This window comes from Panthera pardus, unplaced genomic scaffold (genome assembly GCF_024362965.1).
Source record: "Panthera pardus isolate Hobbes unplaced genomic scaffold, ASM2436296v1 HiC_scaffold_27, whole genome shotgun sequence".
Classification (NCBI taxonomy): domain Eukaryota; kingdom Metazoa; phylum Chordata; class Mammalia; order Carnivora; family Felidae; genus Panthera; species Panthera pardus.
Window position 1 is genome coordinate 118,703,570 of NW_026526843.1, and position 27,085 is coordinate 118,730,654.

General features: G+C 49.7%; 1 protein-coding gene across 1 annotated transcript; it reads right to left on the bottom strand.

The window, feature by feature from the left end:
- Positions 1 to 1,472: 1,472 nt before the first annotated feature.
- Positions 1,473 to 22,489, bottom strand: CRLF2 (cytokine receptor like factor 2). The gene is made up of 8 exons (XM_019431185.2): positions 22,376 to 22,489; positions 13,574 to 13,676; positions 11,971 to 12,134; positions 10,350 to 10,483; positions 8,160 to 8,322; positions 7,028 to 7,133; positions 4,600 to 4,684; positions 1,473 to 2,411 (listed from the first exon to the last, which is right to left on the bottom strand). Exons 1-8 carry the CDS (start codon positions 22,455 to 22,457, stop codon positions 2,136 to 2,138), a joined length of 1,113 nt encoding a protein of 370 aa, XP_019286730.2. The 5' UTR covers positions 22,458 to 22,489; the 3' UTR covers positions 1,473 to 2,135.
- Between the last annotated feature and the right edge of the window lie 4,596 nt (positions 22,490 to 27,085).

The window sequence follows — 27,085 nt, forward strand, 5'->3', positions numbered from 1 at the left end:
TGCCTGGATCTCAGTCTCTCAGCCTCAGCCCTGCCTGGATCTCAGACTCCCAGCCTCAGCCCTGCCTGGACCTCAGACTCCCAGCCTCCGCCCTACTTGGATCTCAGACCCCCGGCCTTGGCCCTGCCTGGATCTCAGACTCCTAGCCTCGGCCCTGCCTGGATCTCAGACCCCCAGCTTCGGGCATGCCTAGATCTCAGAGTCCCAGCCTCGGCCTTGCCTGGATCTCAGACCACCAGCCTCAGCCCTGCCTGGATCTCAGACCCCCAGCCTCAGCCCTGCCTAGATCTCAGACCCCCAGCCTCAGCCCTGCCTGGACTTCAGACTCCCAGCCTCAGCCCTGCCTGCATCTCAGACCCCCAGCCTCAGCCCTTCCTGGATCTCAGACTCCCAGCCTCAGCCCTGCCTGGATCTCAGACCCCCAGCCTCAGCCCTGCCTAGATCTCAGACCCCCAGCCTCAGCCCTGCCTGGACTTCAGACTCCCAGCCTCAGCCCTGCTTGAATCTCAGACCCTCACCCTCAGCCCTGCTTGCATCTCAGACCCCCAGACTCAGCCCTGCCTGGATCTCAGACTCCCAGCCTCAGCCCTGCCTGGATCTCAGACCCCCAGCCTCAGCCCTGCCTGGACTTCAGACTCCCAGCCTCAGCCCTGCCTGCATCTCAGACCCTCAGCCTCAGCCCTTCCTGGATCTCAGACTCCCAGCCTCGGCCCTGACTGGATCTCAGACTCTCAGCCTCAGCACTGCTTGAATCTCAGACCCTCACCCTCAGCCCTGCCTGCATCTCAGACCCCCAGACTCAGCCCTGCCTGGATCTCAGAGTCCCAGCCTCGGCCTTGCCTGGATCTCAGACTCCCAGCCTCGGCCCTGCCTGGATCTCAGACTCCCAGCCTCGGCCCCTCCTGGATCTCAGACCCCCGGCCTCAGCCCTGCCTGGACCTCAGACCCGCAGACTCAGCCCTGCATGGACCTCAGACCCCCGGCCTCAGCCCTGCCTGGACCTCAGGCCCCCAGACTCAGCCCTGCCTATGTCTCAGACTCCCAGCGTCACCCCTACCTCCATCTCAGACCCTCAGCCTCAGCCACCCCTGCATCTCAGACCCCCAGCCTCAGCTCCTCCTGGACGTCAGACCCCAGCTGGGTGGTGGCTCCGAACTGCAAACCCACGTCAATGCTGAAGATTAGACAAAACTCCCCTTGAGAACAGGAACGGGTTTTGTGCTTTGAAGCTAAAAGAGCCAGTGAGACTCTATCGCTGTGACCTCTGGGCGGGCTGCCTGTGAGGTGGTTTCCTGCAGGCTCTGTGATAAAACTCTTCTTTGCATCCGTGCAGGGTTTTCTGGGTGGGAAAGAGGTTTTTTGGAATCATCTTTCCCCAACACACACACACACACACACACACACACACACGAGCTCCAAACTTATTTACTGCAACGGGCAGAGACCCCAGACAGACAGATCTCGATAATCTATGCAGTTGAAGCCCAGGCGATAAACCTTCCTTTATTTCCATTACAAAAGAAAAACACAGTATGTCCTCAAGGGCAGGATGGATCTGGTCGAAGGTCCACCTGCGTCCAGACTCAACACCCTGCGTGTGGACGCCCACAGAAACGGACTCTGCTGGAGAACGCGGTCCTGTCGTTGCTGAGTGGCTCTTTTCGCGTGTGAGGGCAGGAGCCGCGTGGCTCGTTCGCATCTGTAAAGCAGGCTTCCTTTCCTACCCGGGAGCGGAGTGGCTTGCTCGCGGGGCATGTATGCTGCGTAACAAAAGGGCTCGCAAAGTGCCCAGGATGGTAAATGTTGTCGGAACAGCCACGCGGGCGACGTGCACGGAGGGAGGCGACGTCAGGGAGCCCTGGCCAGCGTCCTTCACGATGGATGGGAAACCATCAGCCGCAGGCACATGTGAGCTGGAAACAAGAAGCACTCGACAGACGGAGTCCCGTCCACCATGCGTGGGGGGAAAGCTGACACACGGAGTGCCCTGGCTGGGCAGTTAGGATCCTCAGTGAGCCCCCCACCCCCACCACACACTCTGGCATAGTTGGTGTTCCCTTGATGGTCGTACTGAGTCATTCAGATGCTATAATGTCAATGTAGGCCCCAATGTTGGGTTTTGAGTTTGCACCCCCTCACAACAGCATGTATGAGTTGTCAGTCATCACAAACGTGAAGCCCCCCAGAGAGACCACCTCGCCCCCTTGTGGGGGCTGGCACGCGACCGGGCTGGCATCCCTGGAGGCCTCTTCCCCCTCCGTTGGAGGGCACAACGGGCCGGTCGTCACGATGGGCATCTCGTCCTCGGCCTTCTGTAGCTGGACAACGAGGGTCTCTTCGGGGACACACTCCTGCTCCGTGGCCTCCGTCTTGGCCACGTGGGACACGTTCTGTGTATCCTTGATCCACTCCTGTGGGAATAATAAAACAGTGCATCTTGAGCGCAAGGAAATGCCTCGGGGCTGGTGCAAGGGTCCTGTGGCCAAGCATCCCAGGGCCCCGGGCAGCCTCCCTGGGGCGCACACGCGGAGCCCAGGGGAACACAACACCCTCTCGTTCGAGTTTGGCATCTTTGAGCTCCGCCCACGGTGCTTTTAGACCCGCCTCTAATCCTCAGCCTCAGAGGCTGTTTCTAAACCCTGTGCGGCTCCTTTCACGTGTTAGGACAAGAAACAGGACTTTCGTGGTGGCGCTTCTGGAACTTGATTCTGGTTGCGGGTCTCGCGGGGTCTTGTCGTCAGGACGATTGCTCAGCGAGCGGGTCCAGGTGGGGCCCGGATGCTGTGATTCTAAACAGTTGTATCAACCTCTGTCCTGTGTCAGCACAGAGCCCAACAAGGGCGGGGCCTGGCTGGCTCAGTTGGCAGAATGTGCCACACGGATCCCTGTGGGGTCAACCCCTGCATCAGGCTCTGCGCTGACGGCTCGGAGCCCGGAACCCGCTTTGGATTCTGTGTCTCCCTCTCTCTCTGCCCCTCCCCCGCTCACGCTCTGACTCTGTCTCGAAAACCAATAAACGGTGACCTTACAACTGCAGCACAGCCCTGCTCACCCCCGAAGCTCAAGTCCAAATAGCACAGCGTACTCAACACGCCCTATTCGCCAACACATCTTCTACTCCCCTTCCCTCGCCTGCCAGCCACAGGCCCGCCCGCCCTTCTCCTCTGCCCTGTCACCTCTGCATGCTTGGTCACGCTTGGTCAAAACACGGCGGGAGCCCGCGGGTCTCAGTACCTCTTTGGGGTTACGCTTCTTTTCTGGGACGCCCCAGAGTCATGTGCACACGAAACTAACTTTGTCTGCCGCCCATCTGTCTTTTGTGCGTTTCACTGGCAGGTTCTGGACACAGAAACTAAGGGGTGGAGGACGAGGTTTCCCCTGCTGTGTTCTTCCTCCCTTGTATCTAAGGGGTTTGGACATTCAGCTTCCTCCTCGAGGAGGTGGAAGTCCCACAGCCTCCATACAGAAGCTTGTTTGGGAAACGGTCTTTGCAGATGGGATGAAGGGAGGATCGGACAAGAGCCCATCCGGGATCAGGGGGGCCCTAAGCCAACGGCAGGTGTTAAGGCAGAGGCAGAGACGGGAGGGACGTGGCCATTGGCCCAAGGACGCCTGGAGCCCCAGAAGCTGGAAGAGGAGGAGGGACCCTCCCCTGGAGACTCTGGAGGGACTGCGGTCCTGCCCCTCCTGGATCTCAGCGGCCCTGCCCTGCCTGGACCTCAGCGGCCCTGTCCCCTCTGGATCTCAGGGGTCCTGCCTCCTCTGAAACTCAGTGGCCCTGCCCCGCCTGGATCTCAGCGGCCCTGCCCTGCCTGGATCTCAGCGGCCCTGCCCTGCCTGGATCTCAGTGGTCCTGCCTCCTCTGAAACTCAGTGGCCCTGCCCCGCCTGGATCTCAGGGGTCCTGCCCTGCCTGGATCTCAGCAGCCCTGCCCTGCCTGGATCTCAGTGGCCCTCCCCTGCCTGGATCTCAGCGGCCCTGCCCTGCCTGGATCTCAGCGGCCCTTCCCTGCCTGGATCTCAGTGGTCCTGCCCCCCCTGGATCTCAGCAGCCCCACCCTGCCTGGGTCTCAGCCTCTAGTCTGCAGAACTGGGAGACAGGAGGTGATTTATTTGTGTTGTTTGAAGCCTCTGCTTGGGGGCCGTGCCGGGAAAGTGCTGACTCATTGTGCTGCACAAGGCAAGCCAGTGGGGTTGAGCTCCCGAGGGTGGGGGCTGCTCCCCTCCCCCCAATTCCCAGCAGCTCCCACTCATAGCCCCACCAACCTCTCTCAAGTGAATGAAGTAACGGCCGTAAACCGTTTTAAAAGCGGAAGTCTATGGTTTGTTTTCAGAGGTAACATATTGACAGCACAACTTCCTGGGGAGATCAGAGGGTCGATTGGGCTGGAAAATCCCGAGAGGGCACAGATCTCCGGGGCCGATTGGAGCAGAGGCCGCCCTCTGAGACCCTGCCTGCACCTCGTGTGCGTGAGCAAGAGAAAAACAAGCACGCTGCGGGCTCTGGGTTCAGGAAAGGCTCGAGGGCGTCTCGGGAGGTCGCTGGCTTGGCTTGGAAACAGGGCGGGAGCTTGGAGACAAACGGGGGGAGGGCACTTACCTGGAAGTTACCGCGGTGCAGTTCAAAGAGCCCAGGGAAGGTGAGCTTGGGATCGGGCACGCTGGGCATGAGGCACTTGTGCAGTCTGAAACGCACAAGGAGATCTGGTCAGGCGGGCGGGCGGCGAGTGACCCCAGGACCATGGTTTCCCTCAAGGCCACGAACGCACTGATTGGTGGAAACAGTCCGAAGAGGGGGGCCTGGTGGCAGTTACGACGCAGGAGACACTGGGGGAGCCGCCTGCCCTTCCCCACCTGCCTAAAATCTGACACAGCGCTTTCCCAGCTTGCCACGGAAATTTTCATTTGTAAAGGCGCCCCCCACCCCCACTTTTCACCAGGAAGAGAACCAATGTTATCAGCAACAAATTTCCACACACACGACCTTTCTCGCCATGAATTTTCTCTGTTCATGTTCTAGTCTCCTTCTCACAGTTTCCGCCCTAGAGCTCCGGGACGCCTTGTCCTCTGCCTACAGCCTCGGCCCTGCCTGGACCTCAGCCTCCCAGCCTCGGCCGAGCCTGGACCTCAGACCCCCAGACTCAGACCTGCCTGGACCTCAGACCCCCAGCCTCGGCCCTGCCTGGACCTCAGCCTCCCAGCCTCAGCCCTGCCTGGGTTCTCAGACCCCCAGCCTCAGCCCTGCTTGAATTGAGCCTCCCAGGCTCAGACCTGCCTGGACCTCAACCTCCAAGCTTCAGCCCTGCCTGGATCTCAGATTCTAGGCCTCCAGCCCTGCCTGAACTGCACACTCCCAACCTCAGCTCCCCCTGGATCTCAGACCCATCCAGCCTCAGCCCTGCCTGGATCTCAGACTCCCAGCCTCAGCCCCTCCTCGATCTCAGACTCCCAACCTCGGCCCTGCCTGGATCTCATACTCCTGGCCTCAACCCTGCCTGGAACTCAGACCCCCTGACTCAGACCTGCCTGGATTTCACACTCCCAGCCTCAGCCCTGCCTGCATCTCAGACTCCCAGCCTCGGCCCTGCCTGGACCTCAGCCTCCCAGCCTCGGCCGAGCCTGGACCTCAGACCCCCAGACTCAACCCCACGTGGACCTCAGACTCCCAGCCTGAGCCCTGCCTGGAACTCAGACCCCCTGACTCAGACCTGCCTGGATTTCAGACTCCCAGCCTCAGCCCTGCCTGGACCTCAGCCTCCCAGCCTCAGCCCCTCCTCGATCTCAGACTCTCAGCCTCAACCCCTCCTGGATCTCAGACTCCCAACCTCGGCCCTGCCTGGATCTCATACTCCTGGCCTCAGCCCTGCCTGGAACTCAGACCCCCTGACTCAGACCTGCCTGGATTTCAGACTCCCAGCCTCGGCCCTGCCTGGACCTCAGCCTCCCAGCCTCGGCCGAGCCTGGACCTCAGACTCCCAGACTCAGACCTGCCTGGATCTCAGCCTCCCAGCCTCCAGAACTGAGACGGGATAGATGTCTGTGGTGGGAGCCTCTCCTTGTTTGCTCCTTTGTTACAGGAACCCTAAGATACCAGTACAGTTGACTTTTTTAGTCCTCACTGCAAGTAGGGGTTCCCCTTGAAAATAGTGCCAAGTGTTAATGTGCTCCAGGAAGTGAGACCCTAACTTTCCCTCGGGGGTGATTCCAGGTCTGTATTTAAAACACCAAACAGGGGCGCCTGGGTGGCTCCGTCAGTTAAGCATCTGACTTGGGCTCAGGTCATGATCTCACTGTTCATGAGTTCAACCCCTGCATCAGGCTCTGCACTGACAGCTCAGAGCCCGGAGGCTGCTTCGGATTCTGTGTCTCCCTCTCTCTCTGCCCCTCCCCTGCTCATGCTCTGTCTCTCTTTGTGTCTCAGCAATAAATAAACGTTAAAAAAAATTATTAATAAATCAATAAAACCCCAAGCACATCACTGGTAGAGAAGTGTTTGGACATCAGCGACTCAAGCTGGGAAAACAGAAGCGATTGGGTGGAAAGGTCATGCGCCACCCACAAGAATTAGACGCAGCGTCTCTGCCCCGTAGCACGTTCCGAGGGGACCCTCCGGAGTTGTGCCACCCACCCCCCGGCACAGACCCGGCCTCAGTGCTCCGGGACCGTTCTATATCTTCCTCTACGCGTGACCCCCAGCTGTTGCTATGGAAACCTCATCCTAAGAAGCAAGCAAGGCACCCGCCCCCCCCCCCCCAGGGCACCTGCACCTGTAAACGTCACAGTGGAACGTCTGGGCTCACGTAAAGCAAAGACATGCAGCCCTTGATTTCGGCTCCGGTCATGATCTCTTGGTCCTGGGATTGAGCCCCGTATCGGGCTCAGCGAGGAGTTCAGAGCCTGCTTTGCATTCTCTCTCTCTCTCTCTCTTTCTCTGTCTCTCTCCTCTCTCTGTCTCTCTCCCACCCGTGCTTGCTCTCCCTCAAATTAAATAAACAAAGTTAAAAAAAAAACCAAAGGGTCATCCTTACCTCCGTACTTTCCATAAAGACAGAAGGAGAAGGGACACGGTCAGCAAGGCAATCATACCACAAATTAAAATAAATTTGGGGAAAAGCTTTTTCTCCTGGCACGAATCTGAAGCAAAACAGAACGAGCACTGTGAGTGTTCAACATGATTGGTCAGGCTCCAACCCCCACCCTCTACTTTTCTGCCCTTATAAATGGCAGGGTCAGAAAATCTTGATTTCAGTGGAAAATATCCTGGAAAGAGTGATGGTGTCTCTGGACACCACGGTAGGAGTCAACACACTGCCCTCAAGTACCTGCATTGCCAAGGGGGGGCAGGGGGCATTGAGGATACTGAGGCTTACTTTTGGCGATCATTTGTCTGTCTGTCTATCTATCCATCCATCCATCCATCATATCTATGTATGTATGTATGTATGTATGTATCTATCATCTATCTATCTATCACCTATCCATCTATCCATCCATTCTATCTATCTATCTATCTATCTATCTATCTATCTATCTATCCATCCATCTATCCATTCGTCCATCCATCCATCCATTATATCTATCTATCTATCTATCTATCTATCTATCTATCTATCCATGTATCTATCCATTCATCCATCCATCCATCCATCCATCATATGTATGTATCTATGTATCTATGTATCTATCTATTTATCTATCTATCTAATCTATCTATCTAATCTATCCATGCATCCATCATATCTATGTATCTATGTATCTATCTACCCATCCACCCATCCATCCTTCCAACCATCATATTTATGTATGTATGTATGTATGTATGTATGTATCTATCTATCTATCTACTTATCTATCAACTGTCTTTTATTTACCTATCAATGTCAATGTATCTATCATCTATTTATGTATATAGTTATAATCTATGCCTAGATCAATGTAACATTCATAAGTAGTACTTGTTATTATTGTTGCTGTTAATACAAATAAAAATGAAATTACCCAATGAGGTAGGGAGCCTAGAGAGAGAAACGAGAAGGGCCCTCACTTTCAAACTGAACTCTGAAGTAGACAGTGAGGTCATTCGTGTTTTCAGGTGCCCCCATTCCACTCTCCCCAAAAGACAGGCTGATGGCCCATGCACTGCTGTGTAGCAAGCCTCACCTCTCAGCTCGCCCCTCTGCTGGTGTGTCACCTTGGACCAGTCACTTGGGTAAGTGTCAGAGCCGTAGCTGGACTCCAGTGTTTTGACTCTGGCCCGGAAGAAATAACATTTCTCAGAATCCAAGCCTTGCATCGTAACATTGCAGGTTTCGCCCTCCTTCGACTGGAGAAAGAAAGCAAAGACAGTGATCACTGCCTTAGCCCAACTCTTTACCCTCGTGCGAGAGACTCACATAGGACACCTGCTTTTCAGCATTCATGTTGTTGCAATTCCTCTGCCTGCCTAGCTATAAGCAACGGCAGAGACAAATGCAGCAACAATCTCCCCACTCCTCTCCAAGAAGAAGCAATCCTTTGGAACACATACTCCCACAGATGCTTTTAAAGATTACTCAGTGAAAACTTATTCCTTATAAAAAGAACAGTAATTTTTTGTATGAATCCAAAAGTGACTCATACTTACTTTGGAGACTTTAGAAAACATACACACACACAAACACTCAACCAAAAAACCGTAAAAACCTTTCATTCTATCTCCATGATATAATCAGTTAAGAGTGATTACACATCGCTTGTACCACTAAATGTCACTTTTTATCACTAAATATCACTTCTTGTCACTAAAAAGCCTTTGGTGGCTCTTACATATTTGATCATATAGATGTGCCATAATTTATTTGACTATCTTTCTATTGTGTGTCATATAGGTGGCCTCCAATGCTTTGTATTTATTTCAGATGTTTCAATAGACGTCTTTGTGAATAAAACCTCATCCCCATTTTCAATTCTTTCCTTATAATCAGTCTCTAAAAAGGGGCTCAATAGATGAGAATTGGGCAACTTATACACACTTCAAGTCTGTTAACACTCAATATCGTTGATCAGGACACATTGTGTTACTAGCATGTTCTTCAGATAAACTCCAATACCCACCTATTACTGAGACATGTGTTTCTTTGATGAGTTTCATCAAATTTCATTTCAGTGGTTCCGTTCTACCGGACCAGCAGTAGGTCAGTTTTTCTCTTTTTTGATAGGCTCCCTGCAGCTTCTAGTACATACAACTGCCTTACGACGATCCTCTCATTACAGTGCATTCTCATTTTTATCCTTACTGTTGCATTTCTCTTCCCAAGTTGCCCTAGCTACGTGCTCTTTCTGTGCCCTCATTGCATGGGATTTAGTAGACACTCAGTCAGTATATCTTAAATGAATGTTGAAGGCAGCCCTTCCCATCCCCCCTAGGGATGGGAGACATCGAGTGTCCTGGGCTGAGATGTTCAGTAATGCTCACCCTGCCTTCTCTCCCCCTACTCCCTGGATGGGGCCATGGGATACGGTGCTTCTGGTCGACCTCACCATCCAAGTCTGCAGAGATCAGTGAACACAGGTGTACTTGCAGAATTATGGAATCATTGACTCCTGAGAGTGGCAGGTAACTCAGAGTCCACGTTGCTTAACCACTTGTGCTGTCCTGTAGGAGAGCCCCTCCAATCCAACTTCAGACTTGGGGGCCTTCACTGATGGGCACCTCCCTGCACCTGGTTGCAGGTGATTCCATTTGCTGTCTGCAGATTTCTCCCATTGGCTCCCGTTCCCCTTTTGCGAAGAACTCAATCCCTTGTCTACACGGTAGCCATCTGATTATTGGAAGATAGCTGTGAGCCACTGGGTCATTCATAGTCACGTAATTTTAATTTATTCCATAGACTGTGCTCATATACTCAGAACCAGAAAGGGTTCCCCTATGTTTACAAGGCATACAAACAGGGGTGGGTGGCACCCAGGGTGTGACTGGGAGGGGGTGATGGTGATGAATTTTATTTGTGAATCGGGCCACATTTGGCATCCACTGTTTTAGTCATATGTCAGCCTAGGTGTTACTGCGTTTTTAATCAGCCGACTTTAGACCACTCCATAAGGTGGGTGAACCTCACTCAATCAGTTGAAAGCCTTGACAGGACAGACTGGAGTTTCCCAGAGAAGAGGAAATTCGGTCTCAAGACCATAATGGAAACCTGTCTGGGTTTCCAGCCTGCTGGGCTGAGACTCACCTGACCCTATAATCCCAGAAGCACTTCCTTAAAATAAATGTCAACACACGTCTCAGAGCCTCTCCACGTCTCTCTCAGTTACCACCTGGGGATTCTCGCTCACACTCGCCCTGAGAAGACACCACCCCCAACTCACCAGCCACTCCGTGTCAAAAACGCTCTTGTATTGGATTTCGTACAGAAGACGCTTGTAGGGCAGGTCAGAACAGGTGACCGTCACAGCGTCTTCATGCCAGCGGAAACTCAAATCTTCTGGGGAGCTGGGTTTCACTGAGAAGGAGAGACAACAGAATGACCGCCACCTCTAGGAAGACAAAGGTTCCACATCGCTAACGTTATAGGGGTAAGTTTGCTTAGATGCACGTTTTTCTGCCTGCATGAATCCTTCCGTAAATACCTTATGGGATTGAGGGCTTATCTATCGCAAAGGTTTTAACCAGAGCGTCAAGGACCTGTGTGTGGGTCACGGAAGGAACTCTTCGAAATTGTGTGAAAAGTTCTGAAGTATCTGTTATGGGATCCAGAGTGTGGCCCTAAAAAAAGGATGTGTTAAAGTCCTAGCCCCCCCCCCAATATCTCACAATACGACTGTGTTTCAAAATGGAATCATTAGAGGTGTAATTATTAAAGATAAGACGGGGGGTAGTGGAGTAGGGTGGGTTCTGATCCTATATCATTGGTGTCCTCATAAGAGGAGACAGACACACAGAGGGAGAAGGGCGTGTGAACACACATAGATGATATACCTCTGGGCCTGTGAAGGTAGAAGGATAGATGGGGCTGATGTCTCTACAAACGAAGGGACACCAAGGGTTGCCAGAAAGCCACCAGAAGCCAAGAGACAAGCATGGAACAGATTCTCCCCCACAGCCTCCAGAAGGAGCTAGCCTTGTTTCATACGCCAGGGTTTTTGTAAGTGTGGGAGAGTACATTGCTCTGGTTTTGAGCCACTCATTTTGTGGTCATTGGTTACCGTCAGTCCAGCAAACCGAAATGAAGACTGAACATGGGAAACGTCACATGAGACTCCTTCCCAGTCAGCTTGTTCTGTACCAAAGGGACACTGAGGTGGGTTAAACGGCATCCCCCCACAAGAACGTCCAAGTCCTAATCTCTGGCACCTGAGAATGTGGCTTTATTAGTAAATTAGTAAAATTTCATCAAGGTAGGATGAGGTCATCGTGGATGAGGGTGGCCCTGAATCCAATGGCTGGTGTCGTTGTATTAAGCTGCCCAGTTTCTGGTAATTTGTTATGGCTGCCCTTGGAAGCTGCTACAGAGCCCTTGACTGATTTTATGCGTAAAGGGTCCATAGCCCTCGTCACGGGCTGAGATAGACTGTGACACTCCATCCATCAAAAAACAGAAAAAAAAAGAAAAAAAAAACCCACAGCTACCTTACAGAAATCTAGAGTAAAGAATAAACATTTTGGAAAGAGGGTTTCATCCTATTTGTACAGTTTTGTAACCCGAGATCGACGGCCAACCCTGGAGGCAGCTGATTAAAACCCATGGGGTGCTATCGAGGGTGAGAGGGCGTTTCTCTCTGTCTCTCTGCTGGGGGCCAGGGGGCCATGCTACATCTTGGGCTTGGTGTCTCCCCTCACAGCCTCCACGGGGTCCCCCGGGGTCCCCTGCTCAGTGTGGACGCATCCCTGCCCGGTGTGTGTGACAAGACAGACTTTGTAGACGGCCAGTCTCTTCTCCGTTGGAGGAAGAAAGCAGCACGTGGCACTGACTTCTTTTTGGGTACTTACGGTACGCGCTTATCCACTCGCACTTTTGGAAAAGGATATCCGTTCCATTCCCAAGGGAAAAGCACAGGATTTCGTCCTTTCTGGCCTCCAGGAGGCAGCCGGCAGTGTAGCTTTCGTGAACGATGTAGTTGCAGCATGGGCGACTGGCCTCATCACTACTCAACCTGCAATTAGAAAACAGAACGCTTCAGCCGTAGACAGCCTGTGAAAATAGCACCTTGGCACATCGACGGCAAGTGGTGTTTATTCTTTACAGGGACAAGGACTCTTTCCTACAAGCACAGCAAGAACGACCGGAACAGAAAAGCGTCCCTTCTCTTGAAAGGTGAGGCCCCTTGAATGTCTCCTGGACTGGGCTGCAAGCAGGCTTTGCAAGGACTAATCCCTGGAATCTGTGAATGGCATCGGATTGGGAAATACAGTCAGTGTTGACGTGATTAAAAGGTCTGGACGTAAGATCATCAGGCATGAGACTGTGTCCTAGAGTGAATGGAGGCATCCGTGTAAGAAACACAAGGGAACGGACACAGACAGGGAGCAGAAGCCACATGAAGCCACAGGCAGACATGGGAGGGACATTAACCAAGAGACACCTGAGGACTCAGAAGCTGGAAGAGGCAGGGAGGACGCTCCCCTGGAGCCTCTGGAAGGACTATGACCATGACCCTCCTGGATCTCAGTGGTCCTGCCCCCCCACCCCAATCTCAGCGGCCCTGTCACTCCTGGACCTCAGCAGCCCTGCCCACGCTGGATCTCAGACTTCTGGTCTCCAGATCTGGGAAAGCATGAATTTCTGCTGTTCTAAGCTGCACAATTTCCAATACTTTGTCACAACTGCCCCCAGAAAACTAACAAAAGTACAGTTTAACTTGCATGGTAACCATGCCCCTGAGTTGAGGAGGCACTTGGGGAGGGACACAGCAAGACTGAAGATGTGTCTCAGGTATCCTGCAATGTTACGTCCAGGCAGTGGCCAGATCAACGACGCCCTTGGTAACAAACTGATACTCAAGTGACGTAGCTGTGTGAGTGCCTAGGAATCCCAGCGCCTTTTTCTTCCTGAGTCTCATTTATCACCCCAATTCACCTTAAAACACAGCTCCTGCCTACACTTTCCCATTGATCTCTTCTGCTTCCAAACTGTGAAGAATCGATCACACACCAGACACCTCCCCTTCACAGAACTGAGACTCGACTAATTGGAGAATCCTTTGCTCCCTCATCTATGCTCCTGTGTTGGAGTGAGTGACACACATAAGCCCGTGATAGGGACACACATTTTCAGAAGGTGGCGGTCGCTAAGCTCGTGTGAAAAATCCCACAAGGTTCACCTTTGCCATGGCTGCAACTCAAGGAAAGTTGTGTCTGTGTCGGTCAGAATCTAGGTGGTTTTGAGCGTGACTCAGTCATCACTCGGTTCCATGTCTTGGGGATCTTTGGTTGCAGTCGCAGTGAGGGCTCGAGGCTAGACCGGCCTTAGACGTTCACACGTGCACGTTCTGGCTCTTCCCACGTTCGCTATCTCTGCCTCCCAACTGTTGGCGTCTCAGAGGGAGACATATTTGAGCTCAGAGCACGGTTTCCCCGTCCCGAGAGCACTTACTTGTAGACGAAAGTCAGATTTGTCCCGGAGTATCGGCTCGGGCTCCATGTGACCCGCACAGTCTCAAAGTTAAAGTTGATAATCCGAACCTGCAGGACTGGTTCTGGGTGAAAAGAGACAAATAGGGTGTCTTTTGAGGCAATGCTGAAAATGGTTGGAGGTTTGTAAAAGGACAGCAGCACATCTGTCATAAGGATAGTAGAGTGCTTTAAAGGGACAGATAGAATCACGATTGTCCGAAACAAGCCAAGCATTAATTATATCGGTAAGGCCGGCAGGATAGATAAAGGTTGCTCAGGATAGAAGCAAACGTCAGCAGCAAGGCTACAGCTACCCAGGGACGCCTGGGTGGCTCAGTCGGTTAAGCCTCCAACTTTGGTTCAGGTCATGATCTCACAGTTCATGGGTTCGAGCCCTTCATCAGGCTCTGTGCTGACAGCTCAGAGCCTGGAGTCTGCTTCAGATTCTGTGTCTCCCTCTCTCTCTCTCTTCCTCTCCATCTCCCTCTCCCTCTCTCCCTCTCTCAAAAATAAACATTAAAAAAAAAAAGATTATACCTACCTTTCTTGTGATGTTCACAAGAGATAATGGCCATTATTAGAGTAAAAAACACCTATGGAGTGTGAACCATGTGTCTGATGACATCATGTTTTGTAGTCACACGAAGGGCATTAGACACCAACAAACTCACTGTCTCTCTTGGAACAGCACACATGACAAGTTGAGAAAAAGTTTACAGACAAGTGAGTCCTTTGGTCTTGGCTTTTAAAGTTACTTAAGCTGGTGCAGTTTTGATGCTCACAGATGTCTGGGTTAGTCATTGTGAAAGTGGTTAGTGGGTGTATTCTAGCATCGGGAAAATATGCACTGATCCTGAGGGTTACAACGGGCAACTTTCCAAGTGTCAGAGAAGGGAGTAACAATTTGGGGAATAAGGAAGACTAGCATGAACTCAGTGGTGTTGGGTTGGGTTAAAGTGGATAGAGAATAGATAGATAGATAGATAGATAGATAGATAGACAGACATGGTGGGTGGATGGGCAGATGGATGGATGGATAGATAGATAGATAGATAGATAGATAGACAGACATGATGGATGGATGGTTAGATAGATAGATAGATAGATAGGGGATACATATGTACGTAGATAGATAATCGATGCTTGGATGGATGGATGGATGGATGGATGGAAAGATGATGGATGGATGGATGGATAGATAGATAGATAGATAGGTAGACATGATGGATGGATGGATGGATGGATGGATGGATGGATGGATAGATAGACAGACATGATGGATGGATGGTTAGATAGATAGATAAATGGATAGGGGATGGATATGTAGGTAGATAGATAATCGATGGTTGGATGGATGGATGGATAGATGGAAAGATGATTGATGGGTGGATAGATAGATAGATAGATAGATAGATATGATGGATGGTTAGATAAATATGATGGATGGATGGATGGATGGATGGATAGAAAGATATGATGGATGGATAGATAGATAGATACACAGACATGATGGATGGATGTTTAGATAGATATGTAGGTAGATAGATAATCGATGGTTGGATGGATGGATGGATGGATAGATGGAAAGATGATTGATGGGTGGATAGATAGATAGATATAAAGATGGATGGATAGATGGATCGATGGATGGATCAAAGGACACATTTCTAGCACCCAGCAGGTTGTGGGTGAGAGGAAGGTGAACAGACACATGTCCACAAATGCTGAGAAAGAGAGTCTGGAAGTCCCCAGGTCAGGGACTCCCACTCCACCTTCAGTTCTGGGTTCAGCCCCCATCCCCACCCCTCCAGCAGGAGGCAAATACATGTCCTGGTGCTATCGCTGTGTGCTCAGCTCTGACATCTCTGGGCTGGATAGTTTGGCCTGATGGACACTCATGGGGTCACATCCCACCTCATGGTCCAGAATTAACCATTCTCTCTCACTGTTGGCCCCACAGCAACCCAAATCCAATCTTGTGTTTCACTAATGTGTCCCTCAGGAGCTCCTACCAATATTCTCACACAATGGACCAATGACTGTCTACACTGTGGAAATGAACAAAGACCACCCGAATGAGAACAGGCAGAAGAGGTTTATTGAAAGCTTGCTGTACCATGTGATTGGCTGGAGGGGCTTTCTCTGACTGGTTCTGAGTTGGAAGCGTGGATGCAATTTAGGGAAGTCGTCAGATATTGACTCGAGGGGCTGGTTTCCTGGACAGGTTGCCCAGGTTGCGTATCAGAGCTCTGTTTTCATAGATCATTTGGCCATTGGCCATTTGCGTAGTCTGTCTTTCAATGTCGTGCATGTTGGCAATCTGGCTTCCATTAATCAACACAGCTATTCTACTTACTCTAGTTTTCTTTTTCCAATCTGGTTGATGACATCACATCACCCACTGTGCCCAGCCCTGTGCTCAACACGTGGAAAAAGCTTCTGGAAAGACATGCTGAACTGATAAGCAAAGGCATGTAAACAAGTTGGACTCTCTGTGAAAACTCCCGTCATGGGACTCTGGGTCTATCACAGCCTCTGAAAATCAAAGGCAGAATGAGGGGTATGAATTTTCCTTGAGTTTTTAAGGAAGTCTTTCTAATGCTCAGAGTGTGCAGAATACTTCTGTTCTGTGCTGGCCATTGTTCCTGATGTAACTGATCACACTATAGGTGATCTTGACCTTCATGCATCGGTTCCAGAAATAGAGAGAGAGAGGTCGAGAAGGACGTTCTGGCTTCTGGAAACCCCTGATCTTGCAAAGGGGAACGAGTGTCCATTTCTTATGGTGAACACGTTCAGGTTCTGAAAGGGAGGGAACTTGACCGCTCAGTCCTCAGCAAACATTAGGTTAGATTCTTTGACCTCCATCTGCGGGAAATGTCTGATTGATAAAGCCAGACAGCTCAATCCACCAGCAGGAAAGCAGAAGTGATCTTGTGGTTTCATCTGATGAGTTGGCTGCAGGGACAGGAGGCAGCTTCCTCGATTCGAGGAGGAGAAACAGGGACGTCAGTTGGGCATCTGACTTTGGCTCAGGTCATGATCTCACAGTTCACAGGTTTGAGCCCCACGTCGGACTCTGTGCTGGCAGCTCGGAGCCTGCAACCTGCTTCCCCCTCTCTCTCTGAGCCTCTCCTCCCCATCTCTCTCAAAAATAAATACACATTAAAGAAATTTAAAAAGTAAAAAAAATAAATAAAGGACAAAGAAAAGGTAGTTACTGTGTCCCTGTTGCTTCCTTCCAAGGATGGACTGAGGCATTCCTGTCAAGCATACGTAAGGGACATGTCTGGGGTCCTCAACATGGGGGTGTGGGCAAGACATCTCTGAGAAGGGGATGGAATCCATGGGAGACTCCCCGCTGACCGTATAAAATATTTTCGTGCAGCACAGTGCTGCTGTTGAGGCAGTGGGACCTGAGATTAGCAAGCGATTTGTAAGGGCTCAGGTGCGGTTTGCCAAGTACAAAGGAAACCTTTGCTTGTGCATGTGGTCCTCACCCCTGCCCTGTGCCTTGTAAGGGCAAATCTAAATTTAAAAATAAAAGACCTCATTGTTCCTGTTAAAAATGAACGGGGCGTCTGGCTGGCTCAGGCAGTGGAGCGTGAGATTCTCGATCTTGGGGTTGTGATTCACGTTGGCTCTTGAGAGTTCTTTAAAGGCGTCTTCCAATTATTAAAACATAATTTAAAATCTAAAATAAAATAAAATAAACTATCTTTTCTCCATAAAATAAAATAAAATAAAATAAAATAAACTATCTTTTCTCCATAAAATAAAATATCTTTTCTCCATAAAATAAAATAAACTATCTTTTCTCCATAAAATAAAATAAAATAAAATAAAATAAAATAAAATAAACTATCTTTTCTCCATAAAATAAAATATCTTTTCTCCATAAAATAAAATAAACTATCTTTTCTCCATAAAATAAACTATCTTTTCTCCATAAAATAAATAAAATAAAATAAAATAAAATAAAATAAACTATCTTTTCTCCATTGGATGAAGCCAGTTAGCTCAATGCAGATGATCACATCCATGAATGTCAGACGGCGTTGAGGCTGAATGTTTATTTTAACATATGATGGTTCTTCTCCTTTGTGGACGAGGCTTCTGGACGGGCAGCCATTTTGCCTCTGATTAAATTTTCCAGACAGGGTGAGGAGAACCCACACGTCTGTAGGAATTACCCACCCTCCTGGGCCACGGTCCGTCTGTTACTTCCACGAAGTGATGTCATCTGAGTCTTGTGGTCTGAGGGGTGCCACCTTTGAACATCAGTGGCTCAGCAACAAGGAACTTTTTGGAAAAGGTGCTTTACCCCACTGTTGGTCAGAAAACGTGTGAACTTTACTAGATGTGATCAATTTATTGGGCTCTGTCGAGAGGCAAAGGTGTAAAACTGTAGAACCTGTAGGACAGACATCCCTAGTGACACAAGGTGTCTGTCCAGAGGGTGGGGGGTGAGGGAGAGAGAGACAAAGGTCTTCAGGGCACTGATTTCCAGACTTCATCAATAGTTCATGAGAATCTCTGTCCAGAGGGTGGGGGTGAGGGAGAGAGAGACAAAGGTCTTCGGGGCACTGATTTCCAGACTTCATCAATAGTTCATGAGAATCTCTGTCCAGAGGGTGGGGGTGAGGGAGAGAGAGACAAAGGTCTTCGGGGCACTGATTTCCAGACTTCATCAATAGTTCATGAGAATCCACACTTCCGTGGAGACCCCCTCATGCACAAGATGGGGCCCTCATGGGGACTGAGTTTTAGTTTGGGAAGCTGAGAACATTCTAGAAATGGATGGTAGAGATAGTTGCACAAAAATGTGAGTGTACTTAACACAGTGCTTAACATGGAAATTTTTACATATAGTCTACCATAATTGTTTAATTTTTTTAATGTTTGTTTATTCCTCAGAGAGAGACAGAGAGAGACAGAGAGAGAGAGAGAGAGAGAGACCGTGAGTGGGGGAGGGGCAGGGTCAGAGGGAGACACAGAATGTGAAGCAGGCTCCAGGCTCCAAGCTGTCAGCACAGAGCCCGACGCGGGGCTCGAGCTCACAAACCATGAGATCATGACCTGAGCTGAAGTCGGACGCTCACCCCATGAGCCCCCCAGGAGCCTCAGTTTACCATAACTGTTTAAAACAGAATGAGCAACTTAATTTTGTAAAAATTGTATCTGACCACATAATTTTATGATACCTCATGACCTGGTCTTGGGAGCAACCTAAGAAAGGGTTGAAAAGGGGGCGCCTGGGTGGCTCAGTCGGTGAAGCGTCCAACTCTCGCTTTGCAGGGCAGGTCATCGGTTGACCTCATGGTTCATGACAAGGAGCCCCCCCCCACCCCAGGTCGGGCCCTGTGCTGACGGCCTGGGGCCTGCTGGGGATTCTCTCTCTCTCTCTCTCTCTCTCTCTCTCAAAATAAATAAACATTTTTAAAATCCTATTCTATCAAAAAGAAAAAAAAAGACAGAAATGGTTGCTATGAATTCTCCTGATTCCGATCATGTTTTCTATACAGACAGAAAAGGTGATTAATGAATCACGAGAATTTGCTGCAACGAGGGACTCTGCCCCCAAAGAGCCCTGGGTATTTCTGGGGTGAGTACACAAAGTCCCATCAGAGCAGCGGGTCACGGGGCCCGGGGGTGGGGGGGGGGGGACCACGGTGTCACAAGGTAGGCAATGTCACTTAGAATGCTTGCTCACTTCCCATTCCCGGGGGCCCTCGGGTTTCCAGTGACGAGACCATTGCCAACCCAACACCCACGGCGACGGTCGAGTAGGAAAGTGTCTGAATCTACTCCTGAAACTCATACAACACTATTCGTTGACTACCTTGAGTTTAAGTGACAAAAAGAACCAAGGTTTGTTTTTTTTTTAAGCTGGGGTATGCCTGGGGCGGGGGTTCAGTGGACTAGGTGTCTGACTTGGGCTCAGATCATGACTTCAGGGTTCATGGGTTTGAGCCGCACGTCCGGCTCCCTGCTGTCAGTGGGCATCCGCCTCTCTGTCCCTCTCTCTCTGCCCCGTGGCTTTCTGAGTCCCCGTAGATTCACGACGGGACACCCTGGGTTCCCGGCACTCAGTTCCGAAGGCTTTCCCAGCTGCAGGGACTCGGGGGGAAGGCAGGTCCCTTGTAAGAAGGGGAGCAAACCACAGATGCCTTTCAGCGAGAAAACCAGCTTCAGTGTTTTCTGAGAAGTTACTAGAAAGGCTTTCCGTGCGTTCAGCTTGACCCTGAGCCATCAGTGGGCCTGTCTGTCCACCTCTGTCCAGTAAAGACGCTTAGAGGCACCCGCTGATGGATGTGTTTCAAGCGGGTCAGGATCCACAGCTCGTCTAAACCCAGGGTGTCTGGGGGGCTCCGTCCCTTAAGTGTCCGACTCTTCATTTGGGCTCGGGTCCTGATCTCACGGTTCGTGGGTTTGAGCCCCGCCTCGGGGTCTGTGCTGATGGCTCAGGGCCTGGAACCCGGTTCGGATTCCGCCTCTCCCTCTCTCTCTGACCCTCTCCCACTCGCACTCCGTCTCTGACTGCACACAGTCTGGGAATCACCAGGCCAGCCCGGGGACCCCCCCATCCAGGCTCCCTCGGACCCCTTCCTGGGCCGGCTGGAAACCCCATGTGTCACCAGCAGACCATAGCAAACAGGTGCCCACGGACCCTTGCAAACCAGGCACGTAAGCAGGCAGTGTGACAGTTCAGAACCGAAAAGTCCCTGATGTGCCCTCGGGGGGCTCCCATCTCCACCACCCGCCAGGCTAGAAAATCAAGTCCAACCTGTTCGGGAAGGAAGGACACCTGCCCCCAGGCTCTCCGCCCTCTCTCCCTGGCCCCTTCTATCAAAGCTTGTAACATATGAGCATGGACAGGGAAAGAAGGTTCTGGAAACAAGCAGCCCCAGGTTCAGACAACACACACCTGTGACGGCCTGACACGGCGGAGACACCCTCACGTTCGTCCGAGGATCTCTGGTGACTTGCTCTCCTCACCAGCAGATACACGTTAATTGAAAGCAAACCCTTGGATCTCTTGCAAGGAAGGCAGCAAGAACCGTGAAACCACCCAGAATCTCGGTGGGGCACCCAGGGGCTCTTTTATGTATTTACTTTTCCATTCACCGCCTGATCCATTCAAACGCCATGAACAATGAGCCCTCTGTGGGGCGCCCGGGGGGCTTATGCATCACCTCTGGATTTCAGCTCAGGTCATGATCTCGGGGTTTGTGAGTTTGAGCCCTGACTCGGGCTCTGTGCTGACAGTTGGGAGCCTGCTTGGGATCCTCCCTCTCTGACTGTGTCCCTCTCCTGCTCATTTTCTCTCTCTCTCTCTCTCTCTCTATCCCTCTTTCTGCCCCTCCCCTGCTCTCTTGCTCTCTTTCTTGAAATAAATAAAAAAACATGAAAAAACAACAGTGACCTTTCACATCAGAGAAACTCAGATTTTCAGAGACTCACAGAACTGTCCAAGCTCCTTGTTAGTTTTACAAACAAAAAACAAACAAAAAGACACTGTAGTCGCAAAAGAGAAAAAAAAAAGATAAGAAAGAAAGAGAAAGAGAGAGAAGGAAGGAAGGAAGAGAAAGAAAGAAAGAAAGAAAGAAAGAAAGAAAGAAAGAAGAAAAGGAAGGAAGGAGTGAAGGAAGGTAAGAGAAAGAAAGAAAAAAAGAAAAAAAGAGAGAAGGAAGGAAGGAAGAGAAAGAAAGAAAGAACAAGAAAAGGAAGGAAGGAGTGAAGGAAGGTAAGAGAAAGAAAGAAAGAAAGAAAGAAAAAAGGAAGGAAAGGAGAGAAAGAAAGATGGAGAGAGAAAGAAAGAAAGAAAGAAAGAAAGAGAGAGAAAGAAGGAAAGAAAGAAAGAGAAGAAAGAAACAAGAAAAGGAAGGAAGGAGTGAAGTAAGGAAGGAAAGGAAGAAAGAAAGAAAGAAAGAAAGAAAGAAGAAAAAAGGAAGGAAGGAGTGAAGGAAGGTAAGAGAAAGAAAGAAAGAGTAAAAAGTAAGGAAAGGAGAGAAAGAAAGAAAGATGGAGAGAGAAAGAAAGAAGGAAAGAAAGAAAGAAAGAAAGAAAGAAAGAAAGAAGGAGAGAGAAAGAAGGAAAGAAAGAAAGAGAAAGAGAGAGAGAGAAAGAAGGAAGGAAGGAAGGAGGGAAAAGAGAAAGAAAGAAAGATGGAGAAAGAAGGAAAGAAAGAAAGAGAAAGAAAGAGAAGAAAGAAACAAGAAAAGGAAGGAAGGAGTGAAGTAAGGAAGGAAAGAAAGGAAGAAAGAAAGAAGGAAAGAAAGGAAAGAAAGAAAGAAAGAAAGAAAGGAAAGGAAAGAAAGAGGGAGAGAGAAAGAAGGAAGGAAAGAGAAAGAAAGAAAGAAAGAAAGAAAGAAAGAAAGAAAGAAGACACAAGAAAAGGAAGGAGTGAAGTAAGGAAAGAAAGAAAGAAAGAGAAGGAAGGAAAGAGAAAGAAAGAAAGAAAGAAAGAAAGAAGAAACAAGAAAAAGAAGGAAGGAGTGAAGTAAGGAAGGAAGGAAGGAAAGAAAGAAAGAAAGAAAGAAAGAAGCAAGAAACAAGAAAAAGAAGGAAGGAGTGAAGGAAGGAAAGAAAGAAAGAAAGAAAGAAAGAAAGAAAGAGAGAGAGAGAAGGAAAGAAAGAAAGAAAGAAAGAAAGAAAGAAAGAAAGAGGGAGAGAGAGAGAAGGAAAGAAAGAAAAGAAGGAAGGAAGGGGAAGGGCAGGGAAGGGTAGGCTCAACTCAAGGACGCTCTGCACACGTCACCACATCTGCGCGCTGGCTCACCCTGGCCCGCGTCCCCCGAAGCCGTCGCACGTCCCAGCAGAAACAGGGCGGCCGCTGCACAGGGCAGGAAGGCTGTCCTCATGCTGGGACAGAGAGGAGGCAGTGAGCAGGATCTGGGCCCTGACGCCTAAGGCACAGAGGTCACCCTGTTTTTAAAGAGTGGAACAGAAACAAGGAAATGACAACGGGAAGCAGGGTGGATCTTAAAAAGACGACTCTTGAGAAAAAAAAAAAAAAAAAAAAAAAACACCAACATCACGACCAACAAGCAACATCAGTCTTGCATCCACGCTGACGAGCTGGGCTCCAAGCCTTCCCGGCTGGTCAGGACCATCCTGAGCGGAGTGGGCTCCTGCAGCCACTTTGTGCTCAGGGCTGCTGGACAGCAGGCTTCAAGGTCACCCAGAGGCACAGACATTTGGTGCCCCCTCCCCATCTGTCTCCAGCCACGTGGGCGTGAGCCTGGCATCCCTACGGTCACACTCTGGGGACTTTCAGAATTCGAATGACGAATCTCTCTTTTTTTTTTTTTTGGTCTCAGGGTTATGAGTTCAAGCCCCCCACTGGGGATCGAGATGACCTTCAAAAATGTTTTTCTTCAATTCAACTACTAAGAACAGTGATGTCTGTATTTGCAAAAACAGCCCCAGTTACCAAGCATTTTCACACTCACAGAATTTGTGACCAGAACGACATAGGCAAAAAGAAAACAAACAAAACAAAATAAAGCAGGAATAAGTTTATTCTAGAGTTAAAAACTGTGTGTTTAGGGGCGCCCGGGTGGCTCAGTCGGTTGAGCATCTGACTCTCGGTTTCAGCTCAGGTCACGATTTCACAGTTTGTGGGTTTGAGCCTTGCATCAGGCTCTGTACTGACAGCCTGGAACCTGCTTGGGATTTTCTCTCTCTCTCTCTCTCTCTCTCTCTCTCTCTCTCTCTCTCTCAAAAATAAATAAACTTTTGAAAAAAACCTGTGTTTCTGAGAAGCTAACAGTGAGCTGTCTTCCAATCACGTGTTAAGTGCAGGGTGACTCAAGTCCTCCTGGCCCGAGACCAGGGATCTGTCTACCCAGAACATTCTGCACATCCTAAGTCCAACACTGGTCACCCTGGGCTAACATCAAGATGTTGGCAGGCTGGCATTCCCACTGGAATTTCGAGGGGAGAGGCTGATTTCTTGCCCTCCCACCTGCTAGAAGCTCCCTGGATTCCTTGACTCTTAGTCACTCCTACCTCCCTCCAACCTCTGCTGCCATGGGCACATCTCCTTCTCTGACTCTCACCTTTCTGCCTCCCTCGTACAAATACGGACCCTGAGCCCAAGTGGATAATCCAGATTAATTGTTCCCATCCGCACATCTGCAAAATCACATCTGCAAAAGCACTTTTGTCATGTAAGGTGACATATTCATAGATTCCAGGGATTAGGAGGTGGATATCATAGTGTCATAGCTGATTGATAGATAGATAGATAGATAGATAGATACATAGATAGATACATAGATAGATAGATAGATAGATAGATAGATAGATAGATAGATCTGATGGATGGATGGATAGATAAATAGATAGATAGATAGATAGATAGATAGATAGATAGATAGATAGATATGATGTATGGGCAGGTGGATGGACGGATGGATGGATGGATGGATGGATAGATAATAGATACATAGATACATAGATAGATAGATGATAGATACAGATATGAAGGATGGATAGATAGATAGATAGATACAATGGTTGGATGGATGGATGGATGGATGGATAGATGATAGATAGATAGATAGATAGATAGAATGGATGGATGGATGGATAGACAGAAATAGATGGACAATCTCATGCTAAGGACAGGCTTCTCCACCTTGTCACTGAGGACATGTGGGGCTGGACCACTCTATGTTGTGGGGCGTCCTTTGTACTGTACGGTGTTGAGTAGTGCCCCTGATCTCTACCCACCGGGTGCTAACAGCAGCCTCACCAAGTCATGACACCCAAACGTCTCCAGACATCACCAAATGTCCCCATGGAGGGGTGTCATCCCCTTAACTCTCCTCCACCCACCATCCTCCCTGCTGTCCTAGAGAACCTGGAGTTTCTAGCTCTTTTCCGGGGGGTGGGGGGCTTGTCCTGCGGAAAGTTCACCTCAGGATGTTTACATACAAAAGGGAGAAATGCCGGTGGACAAGCCAGGAAGAAATGGCAGGAGAGGCCAACGTGAGAAGATGGTCAAGGGTTGCTCTGGCTCTCCTGTGACTTAGGAATGGTGATTTGGTGAGATTCGAATTTTATGGAAAGAGACCCATGTGTAGTTTCCCCCCAAAATGGACTATCACAGCTAATCAGGTCAACCACATGAAAAAGAGTGTTTGTCCTTTGGGAGGGCCGAAGAAGCCCGAGGAGAAATTTGGAATACACGATGTTCTCCGCACCTCCTTGTAAGCCACTAGAGAGGGTCCCACATGTTTTACTGCTGGACACACTGAAACTCATGCCTCCAAGAAGGCTGACGGGTGGGGAAAGCATTTCAGTAGACCCAGGCCATCTTTCTGATATTCTCTGGCCCTCCCCCCTTTAACGGGGGAAGAAAATAATTGGGGGGAAATCAGGAGAAAATGAGCAGCCAACGCTCCCGTCCCTTTTGGACGTAGCTCTGAAGGCTAGCATCGTGTCTCATGGAGATGAGACATAAGCACGCCTCCTACCTCCTTTCTTCATCATCTCCACTCAAAACCACAAACCGATATTGTGTTGTTTGTATTTCACAATGCCAGACATGTGCGATGAATCACGAACCAAGAAAAAAATGGACGGGGTTGTAGAACATGAGTTCGAATGTCACTAAAAATGTCAGCCCTTCTCTAGGAAGAATGCTTCCCTTATGTCTTTCATACGTTAGTTTCTACACGTCTGGCATGTAGGGGTTACTTGGTTATCTATTTTTGGTTATCTGTATGGAACAAATCACCCCAAAATGTCGTAGCACAAAGGAACCCCAAGCTGCTGTTACGTCTCCTGATTCTGCGAGTGGACAGGACTGAGCGGCTTTACTTGGCCTTGGCTTGTGCCGTAGGCAATTGCAAGACTTCAAAGGATAGAATGTTCTAGATGGCCCCTTCATACTCCTGGCAGCTGAGCTGACTATCATCCAAGAGTTTTGGTAGGACCTTCGCCAACTGGAAGACTCGACAGGATAGAATGTTCCAGTTGGCACACCCTCATTTCCCCCACCTTCAATTGCCCAAAGCCAAGTGAGGGGCCACCCCAGACTCAAGAGGAGAGAAACAAGGGTCTGCCTCTCCTCGGGGGTTGCTGTAAAGAATTCACACTCATTTTGATGGCTCTCCAGTAGCGATCTCTTTTGAATGAGATTTGTGTTGTTTCCAGAAGAGACACTTAATTCTTACATCGACTCAAGGTAAGATGTGTTCATCCCAACGACAGTTGCCTCTAGAAATGGCTAAGCCTCCACCAGCCTTTCATGTCAAGCTCCTTCTGTAATTAATTGTGTCAGAATGTGCATGGAGAGATGATTGCTTATCTTGAGTCTTGCCGGCTTTATTTCTGAATCTGCCCCACACGCTAGATGTAATCGTGAAAAAAGGCGTCGGTGCAGCTGAAAGTCGTGAGCGACGCGGTTTGCTATCAGATTCATCTCTGAGCGAAAATGGGTCCCAGTTTACTCTGCTGTAGGGACCATTATATAACAGAAGCGTTTCCCCACCCCAGCAGAGAAGACTGCACTAGAAGGGAGGGATACAGGACAGTGGGGCTTGTGTGCTACAGGACCACGTGAAAAGCTGTTATTTCATTTGTTTTGGTAGAGATGGGAAGATGGGAAGATACACAGGGTCCGATCCAGAACCTCCTAGAGTGGAGGGGGGGTTGGCTTCAGAGGGTGCATGAATGGACACAGGGCTGCACATGTCCGGACCGGAGAAGAGAGCCTGGTCTGCGTGCACTTATGTTACGTTTGTGTCTGTTCCCATCACTTCTCTGAGCCGACAGAGACAAGCAGCATGGAGCACCGATCAGTGGACATCACGGGCCAAAGAAAACCAGACTCCTCAACTGCATGGTTTTTTCTGGGCCACATAATTACAACGTCTAGCATGCAGGGCTGAGTCAGCTGAATAACATTCCCTAAGGAAACAACCGAGTCCTAGCAGCGACACATGAACAGGAGTCCCTGGTCATCGCTATCCCAGTATCCTGCCTTCCCTTGCTCTGCCTTCCCCTCCCCCAACCCGGCCTTGCTTCTCACAGAAGATACCAGGAAGCAGTCACTGCTGACCAACGTCCTGGGCAAATGCGGGAGAAGTAAACCAGTTCTCCAGACCTTTCCTCAACAAAGGAAGTGCGACTGTAGTAAGCAAACCTTTCTCATTCGTGACGTGATAAAGTCTCATAAACAAAATTACGTGAAACACTAGCTAAGTGGAGGCCTAAATAAATACATACATGAACAATGGGTGTCGATTGTTGATATGATAGGGCTCTGTCAGTCTGGGTATACAGCTCCCCAGGAGCGTGGGGTCCACCCTGTGTCCAACACACAGAAAGAGTATAATTCTGAAAGCTGATGGAGTGAATAAATGCATGCATGAATAAATATATAGATGGATGGATGGATGTGTGGATCATGCATTGATGGAAGGATTAATGGATGGATGGATGGATGGATGGATGGATGGATGGACGGATGGATGGA

Bases quoted from the DNA above. Each gene is read 5' to 3' on its own strand.
- CRLF2 (XM_019431185.2), bottom strand. From the start codon at position 22,457: ATGAGGACAGCCTTCCTGCCCTGTGCAGCGGCCGCCCTGTTTCTGCTG. The intron at 12,135-13,573 runs GTAAGTGCTCTC...TTCTAATTGCAG, and splicing joins AATCTGACTTTCGTCTACAA to GTTGAGTAGTGATGAGGCCA. The intron at 10,484-11,970 runs GTAAGTACCCAA...TCTCCTTCTCAG, and splicing joins CGAGTGGATAAGCGCGTACC to TGAAACCCAGCTCCCCAGAA.